The sequence below is a fragment of the Pinus tabuliformis genome, chromosome J (assembly GCF_031772625.1).
Source record: "Pinus tabuliformis cultivar Carrire ecotype Pingquan chromosome J, CPIR1, whole genome shotgun sequence".
Classification (NCBI taxonomy): Eukaryota; Viridiplantae; Streptophyta; class Pinopsida; order Pinales; family Pinaceae; genus Pinus; species Pinus tabuliformis.
Genome location: NC_142295.1, coordinates 24,608,051 through 24,616,630, shown reverse-complemented (window position 1 = coordinate 24,616,630; position 8,580 = coordinate 24,608,051). Strand labels below are relative to the sequence as shown.

Genomic DNA, 8,580 nt, shown 5'->3' with positions numbered 1-8,580 from the left:
ACATGATATGATTAAAATTGTTAAAAAGTGTTCAATATTAATTCACCCCCCTTCTCAATAATGATAAATATTCCAACAATCACAACATTAGCCAAGTGAGGTGTAGTCTAGGTGAATAAAATCTAGAGGTTTCACTTTTGATGAGAAACACGTTACACCAAGAGAGCACCCAATGCATCTGTTTGGATGAGGTGTGCTCTAGAGTGGTGATAGGTATCCTTGGAGAGGACTGTATGCATAGTGGAATGCACCAAAGCATTTTTTGCATTAATAGTGTCTCACAATACTAATAACATTTGCATATTCCTCAATTCCAAAGGTGTATGCAGAACATGGCTATACTCCCAGTGCATTGCCCTGCAGCTTATATACATTGGCCTCAAGGGGCCATTACATGTAAACTTCACTGAACAAATATGATTTAAAAGCTTTATATATTTCTATAATATTAATAAAATCTAAGACAAATCTCCAAAGTAATCTGTTTACAAGCTATCATAGATCCCATTGTGACATTGCGGAGCTCCATTGCCTCCTTCCACTGCAGGGACTCAACCCATATTATCAAGCAATCCCATCCTCTCTGTGTCAGCAGCTTTGGCGGTGTCATATGATGCATGCAATCCAACAAAGATGTAATACACCAGTATTATGGCAGTCCAAACGGCAAACCTGATGAAGGAAGCCTTATCTATGGAACCCAAAAGAAAAACGTTTATAGCAATGGATAGAACTGGTGTCCAAGGCAACAATGGCACCCCCCACAGATTTGGCTTTCTAGCCAGTGGAACAAACAGCCTTAATCCTAATGTACCTAGAAACAATGCAGGCACTGTTATTAGATAACCAATCCACCCATCACTAGTAGCCCAGTATACAGCAGTGGCAACTGAGGATGCAATGATTATAGCCAGAAATATGAATAGCCTTTGCTGATATTTAATGCTTGTTTCGCCAGAAACGTAGTATCTCCTCACAAGTAATGCTATGGCTACTAGACTGAATATGAACAAGGTGCTGATGGATAGCAGGTTGGCGAGGACATCTAGGCTTGTGAAAAATGCTATAATTGATGTGGCTGTGACCATTATGGCAGTGGCATTGATTGGAGTTCCTGTTTTTTCATCCACCAATGCAAACCATGGTGGGATCATGTGTGTCAGGTACCGAGCTTGCCCTACAACGCCCACCATTAGGACAGTGGTCATGCCCTCAAGGGCTCCTAACGCTACTATATACTTAGCCCAATCCATTCCTGCCTTTTCGAAAACAACAGTGAATGCAGCATCAGGATCAATTGTTTTGTAGCTTTGCATCAGGCATAATGTCATAGCCATGAGACAGTAAACGATTATGATGATCACCATGGATCCAACTAGTCCAATAGGAATGTCCTTTGCAGGATTTTTAGTCTCTTCTGCCATTGTTGCAACTGCATCGAAGCCAGCATATGCAAAAAAGAGAACTGCGGCTGATGTGAAAATGCCCCTCACTCCGTAAGGCATAAAGTCTGAGTAGTTTGATGTTTTTGCATGCGTTAGTCCTGCAATAATGATGAACAAAAGTATCGCAACATGAATTACTGAGGCGATGGAGTTTATTCTGGATGTAACTTTGGTGCTTCTTATGGCAACAATGCCTGTTATGAAGAGGACGGCAACTGCTATTGGGTCCAATTCATTGAAATTTTGAGCTAGGTTTGTATGAATGCGAAAAGCATTAGATTGGCGGTTACAGAGTGTGGCGAAGTAGGATGTCCATGACCTTGCAACTGCTGCTCCACCAATGACGCATTCTAATAGGATGTTGCCTGCCGCTATGAACGCCACAAGGTCTCCTAATTCCACTCTGAGATATGCAAACGACCCACCTACACAATCAACATAAGTAAATAATTGAAGGAATATTAGATAGTTAAGATGATAGGTAACAAAATCCTTGTTGATACTTATACACAGATGGCTAAAACAGAGTGCAGTATATAAATTAGCTTTCCTACTAAGGAAGCAACAATGTCAAGAAACCAATGTACATCATCTGGTAGCCCTACGTTGGATAGAATCAAGGACACACAAACATGAATACATAAATTTGGAGTTACTTAATCGTGAGATATTACAATATTAGATCTCTTTCACAGATACTTCAAGAATGTACAATCACCCTAGACCAGTATTAGGATGGCTACTTTCTTTGCAATAATGTGTATGTGGGTGAAATGACAAACTAGGTACTTCGAAAGGCTTTCAACAACATATGTCGCAAGTTAACACAGTCAATTACATAGGCATGTTAAAACACTAGTAACATTAGGGTGGTTATTTTGTTGGCCATAATGAGTATATGGTTGAAATGACAAAGAAACTAGGTACTTCAGAAGGCTTTCAACAACATATGCAGCAAGTTTAACTCTGTCAATCACCAGGCATGTTAAAAAGACTACAGCAAGTTTCATACTATCAACCCCATTAGCATGTTAAAAAATAGGTGAGATGGATGACTTCGGTGAATTCAAAAAAAAAAAAATCCTTATAATTTAGATTTATTCATGAGCAGTTTTTTTATATGGGTCTTTAATCATTAAAATCCCCGAACTAGATATTTGGCAAGGCACTTATGTCATGGAGGATGGAACTTAAAACCAACTACCTGACCTATGGCCTATGTCATGGAGGATCAAACTCAAAATCAATTACCAGTGAATATAGATCAGTAACCAATATACTATAACTGGACATTCAACAAGATACCCACTTCATTAATATATATCATCTAAAGAAACGAATAATTGATTCAGACAACAGAGCTTTTTTGCGCCTGCATCTATGCACATTTTATTGTACAAAGTTAACAAGAATTTAGTAGCAGAAAACAATTTGTCTCAAGGGAGCAGAAAAGATATTTGTCCATCCATTCTGTGTCCCGTTCAGGGCTGGATGATCTGATTTTTATACAGCCACATAGAATACTGATTCAAATACAATGGGCAGTGTGCATGGACTTTTACCATATTTGATATAAAGCAATATCAACATATAAATAGACGATATATCCGGTTTTACTGAAGAAAGATGTAATATCTTAAACATGTAAAGGAAATGATCAACCTAATGGGAACACCTATACGTTTTTATGCAGAGTTGGTTCAAGAACCCTAAAGATGAATCTCCAAAGTTAAGAGGTACTAGCGTGGTTGACTTGAGAAAACATATAATATCGCTTGTGTCTACTATGAAAGAAAATAACAATAACAGAGAGAAAACATTTAATATCGCCGGGGTCTACTATGAAAGAAAACAACAATAACAGATCACAACCCTCACAGGTATTTTGGGGTGGTTCAATTCAATATACTTGAAGATGACATGAACATTGCTGTGAGTGCTCATATCGAAGAAGCACAAGGATGGTAGCTTCAGAAGAAACAGGCTGTATACTTTTATGTATGTGCTATTATGAAAACAGCTGTAAGAGGATACAGCACCAAAAGGTATTTTGGTGAGTTGGATTATGAAATTTGGTGTATTCAGTGCTTACTGTGTTATATGGACTAACTTTCATGACAACAAAATTCCACTGTTAGATGTTATTTTAGAAATGAATAACAGAGTAGGGTCCTTTCTTCAGCAAAAATGGCCTTGAGTTACATCAGTCACTGTGTATGTGTATCTAGCTTGAAGAGTAAGTTCAAGGGGTAAGGTCAATCGGTTGTTGCCAATGCAGCTCATCATTTAATAACTCTGGAAGTATGAATCTCCTTAGATTAGGTGACATATCAATGAATTTAGGATCATGAAATGCCGAAAGAAGTGACGGTGTCTAAAGCCACTATTGCTTAGTGGATCTCACTGGTCACCAAAACCAATTAATATGGAGGCTTTTGGCTTTTGAATAGTCTACATTAAAAGGTAATACCATAGACAAAATCAGGGTTGTCATAAACCTGGAGTCCGAAATTGCTAATAACTTGATCCAGTCAAGTTTACCCGAACCAACTTAACATGAAATTCCCTGCAAAGTTAAAAAAAAATAAGGAAAAAGGAAAAAACTGTGTAGAATTCCCTCGCCTTATCGATGTAAGTATATGTTTATATTATGACGTAAGTGACGAAATAAAGGCTATTCTGACTCCAAATACAAAATCTTGCAGGAATCAAAAAATAAAAGAATTGAAAAGCTTCTTGCCTGCTATAGGGATTTCCACAGAAAACTCAGTGTAACAAAACACAGAGAGCATAGCAGAGATTCCCGAAATGACATATGACAATAGCACTGCAGGCCCTGCTTCATATCTGGCTTCAAAGCCTGTTAGGACAAAAATTCCAGCACCAATTACAGCGCCCATTCCGAACCAAATCAAATCCCACCAATTTAGATTCTTCTTCATGTCATGCCCACTCCGAGCCCGAACCTCCGTCATTTCCACTTCAGCCAAAGACCTTGCAAACATTCTGTCCCGAAATCTACTCCCTAACTGCCCCATAGCATTTGAATAATTTTCCCAGCTCATGAAGGACTCCTCTGGTAGAAATTGACCCCTGCAGACTTCCCATCCCCTTCTCCTTGTCATGTTTCCCAGCTTCAATCAAAGGCAAAACAAATTTAGGACAGATTTTCGACTCAGACTATATACAGGCCGAGCCAGGTCTCACCATTCAAAAGCAAGAAGAAATCTTGCAAGGGCAAAGATGGCATGTATATATTGATGAGTTTAGACAACATGGATGCGGACCAAACCATATCAATATCCAATCTGGACACACATACACAGTGCGAATATATCATATATAATTCACATAACTCTTCATGTAATTCAAACTGTGTGGGTGAAATGTCGATCTGACAGCTACAAGGACTCAAAGTCCACTGCCCAGCATACAAGCCAAGATTGATACCAGGGCAACAGTCCACACCTGCCATTCCTTTCCCCGTCGCCGGAAATTCACTGTAGCAGCGTGGTTGAGCAGCCGATGCGTCACTGGCAATCGGATCTGTGGCCCCCAAATCAATGGCATGAGAGTCTCATCGCTCGATTATACTTTAGCCCTCGATCTGTTTGCAGCGAACGTTTCAATTTTCTCCGCGGAGTAGTTGTGTTGGACAAAAGATTCTCATGGGAGAATCCCGCTAGACCTGCTCTGCCTTCCAATTGGCCACAGGGTATTCGATTCTCATATTAATGGCCTGAGAGTTTCATCTCCTCATTAAACATTAGCCCTCGATCTATTTGCTCCGAACGGCTTGATTCTCTCCGTGGCGTTTTTTAAAAAAAATTTGGGAGTACATATTTTTGGTAGAATCCCACCATATCTACTTGTAGTGGAAAATAGATTCAACACCATCAAAAATTAATGAAACATCTAAAATTTTGAAATTTGACACTTATACGATGGATATACAAAAATCCCTACTAGATTTTATCAAAATCTTGTCAAAATTTTTATGATTTTCAAGACAAAAAACAACCTGTTTAAACTATGACAAATTTTAGCAAGCTTAATTGATGTTTTGCAAAATTGATTTTCCAAACATAATTAATATTTCATTATTTTAATATAGAAGTATTTTTCCATATTGTGTAGTTAGACCGGTAGAAGTTCACATACACCCCATATTGCAAGTCTCACTTTGGAGATCAATATTATTCATTTTAATATTGGTAAAATCTTAGGAATGATTAAGAGATTCAAAGACACTCTCATATTGGGTCCCACTACAGAGGGATCAATATTATTTAATATGTATAGATTTTACTTTTGGTTAGGTTTAGAAATATTGTATTATTTAAGAAAGAAACATAAATTATTAAATTTATTTAAATTATATTTTAATATAATAAAATCTTAATTAATATATAAAATTGGATGAAAAGAAGTCAAAACATAATATTGTTTATTTAAAAGTGTGTTTTTTAAGAAAATAATTTTTTTTAATGGAAAATACAATAAAAGAGATTAATATGATTAAGGAGAGTTAAGAATAATTTTATAAATAAGTAGAATATAATTTAATAGCAACATAATATAAAATGCCTAATCCTAACTACTAGTAAATCAAATCTTTGGGGTTTATGCTAACCTTGGATCTTTCAATTCTCATTTCATATTATTTCAATTATCAATTAAGTTGTTCCTAGACCAAGTTAAAAATTGATTATTATTTTATAATATAAAAATAGTTAAATTTAAATTTAATATTATTTTGTAGAAAAAAATTATAGTAAAATTTACTAAACTTAAACTAATAAGCAATTTCAATTTTGTTCATAAGCTTATTAAGACATTATAAATGCGCTATAACTCAAACCTCTAGTAACCGAGGAAAGTCAAGATTCAAAATAATATGTGATTTCAATTTTGTTTAGAAGTAAGATCTAATAGAAGAAGGTGGTGAAAAGTTAAGTGCTTTTCTATGTGTTTGCTTTTTTTAACAAATGTTAAGACAATGTAGCACCTACTTATTAAGACATTATAAATGAGTTATAATTCAAATATCTAATAAAAAAGAGTGATGAAAAGTTAAGGCTCAAATCAATATGAAATTTCAATTTTGTGTAGAAACCTATTAAGACATTGTAAGTGAGTTATAATTCAAAATTCTAATAAAAGAGGGTAGTGAAAAGTTAAGTGTTTTTTTATGAGTGTTTGCTTTTTGTTACAAGTGTTGCAGGGTAGCGAAGTCTTTTCATTCATGTGGAAATTATGTTTTCAGAAAAATTGCAAATTGAGATATGAAGTGGAAAATTAATTGTCGACTAAGAGGCAAGTACTTGCATAAATTTTGGTGGGTAGTATTCACTAGTAATTTTGCTCATTTACATTTTTACTCCTACTTGTTTAAGTGTTGAAGAACACATAAATAATGGTGGACAGTAAGTATATTTATTTACATCTTGTTCCTATTCATTTTTTATGAAAATACTTGCTTAAACTATGGTGGGCAATAAGTGATGACAAATATGTTATTTACATGGCTATAAACTATTTTAAAAGGATTTTAATTTTAGGTATTTTTCCTATGAAACTTAAAAATTAAATATCATTGCGTGAATATCTAACAATAATGGCATAAATATTCCCACTGCGTCCAGAAATTATGGCCCGAAAACTCGAGCAATTATCCACATGAAATTCTATTGTGCAAATGCTACAATAAGACCTTTAGTTATGGTCCAATCAAAGATTTGAAAATTATTTTTTTCAATAATATTGATTTTTTTTTAAGGTAAACATTATAATTTGCATGGGTCAATCCTAAACTAATAGTGATGTTGGAAATACTGAGAGGGGAGTGATTGGTATTTCTTATCAATTAGTATATTTTTAACTTTACAGAACATTAATTGACATTATCATCATAAATCAACAACAAACAACATCGTTCAACAATGTGCAAACATCAAGATAGTACACAACAATATTTTTAGGTGGAAACCCCTCCGAGACAAAAAACACTGAACTCTTCTTAATAGTTGTATTTCAATAAAATGTACATCAATATTTTCAGCTCCAACTAAGGGAGGCTTCAACCCCTTGGTTAACAACCTCCAACCTGTAAGACGCTCCAAATCCCTGTTTACCAACTGCAACGGAGTTGTGGGGGGGGGGGGGGGGGGGGGAGGGGGGTGCTCCAACGCCCTGGTTTACAGGCTCCAACCTGAAGGATGCTCCAACGTCCTGTTTACCATTTACAATTGGATGGACGCTCCAACTCCCTGTGCAAGCTCCAACTTGCCCTAGCACCACCTTATCGTCCTAAAGTATTCACAAGATCCAACCTGAAGGAGACTCCACTCTCCTGTCTTGCACCACCCTACCATCCTGATAAGCTGACATGTTTCACAATTGGATCCACCTATGATTGATATGAATACAAAAGAAATTGCAAACTTTGTCAATTAAAACTGCCTCTACATATTAAGCCCTAAATGTAGAAACTCACCAATTCAATGTTATGCAATAATGTATTGTCAGCCCATAACTTAGTCTGGTCAACAATATATCAACAACATATCCTGGCTCATATCATTTGTGTATATAAGTATGCTCAAATATGTTTAATATACTTCTAAATATAACAAATAGATTTTACTCATAAAACCCTAGTTGATCATCACTTGTCAAATACAAGCCAAAACATGTGCTCATTAAAACATGCCAAACAATTCTCATTAATACAAAACCCTTTCTACATTAAATGTTCCATATAACATCAAACCCTCACATGTCAATCCTCTGCATATATTGAGGACATTGATGACAATCAACAACCAATGATACATTGTAAGTTGAGTGCCCTAGCATTAAACTTTCCAAAGAGTCTCAAATCCTTGTAATCAGTTAGTTGGCTCAATCCCTAGTTGCCTCAATATTGTTGTGTTAAACCTTGTCTCAGAAAATCTACGAACCCTTAGTAATACTTCCCTGAAGGTGATACACTGAACAAGCTTGCAACACCTTGACCTTTAATGGATATAGTATTCATAGGTCATTCATACAAAACATGAGTACAATGACTTTTGCAAATGGATTATTGTTAAAATGCATTAAACTCCTTGCAGTTTAAATACTTAGTCTATAT

The 8,580-nt window shown here is 35.7% G+C and overlaps 1 protein-coding gene across 1 annotated transcript; it reads right to left on the bottom strand.

Moving 5' to 3' along the window:
• Positions 1-417: 417 nt before the first annotated feature.
• On the bottom strand, positions 418-5,072 carry LOC149225239 (cationic amino acid transporter 1-like). The gene is made up of 2 exons (XM_089377012.1): positions 4,186-5,072; positions 418-1,870 (listed from the first exon to the last, which is right to left on the bottom strand). The coding sequence occupies exons 1-2, from the start codon at positions 4,568-4,570 to the stop codon at positions 552-554; spliced, it is 1,704 nt and encodes a 567-aa protein (XP_089233138.1). The 5' UTR covers positions 4,571-5,072; the 3' UTR covers positions 418-551.
• Positions 5,073-8,580: the final 3,508 nt, after the last annotated feature.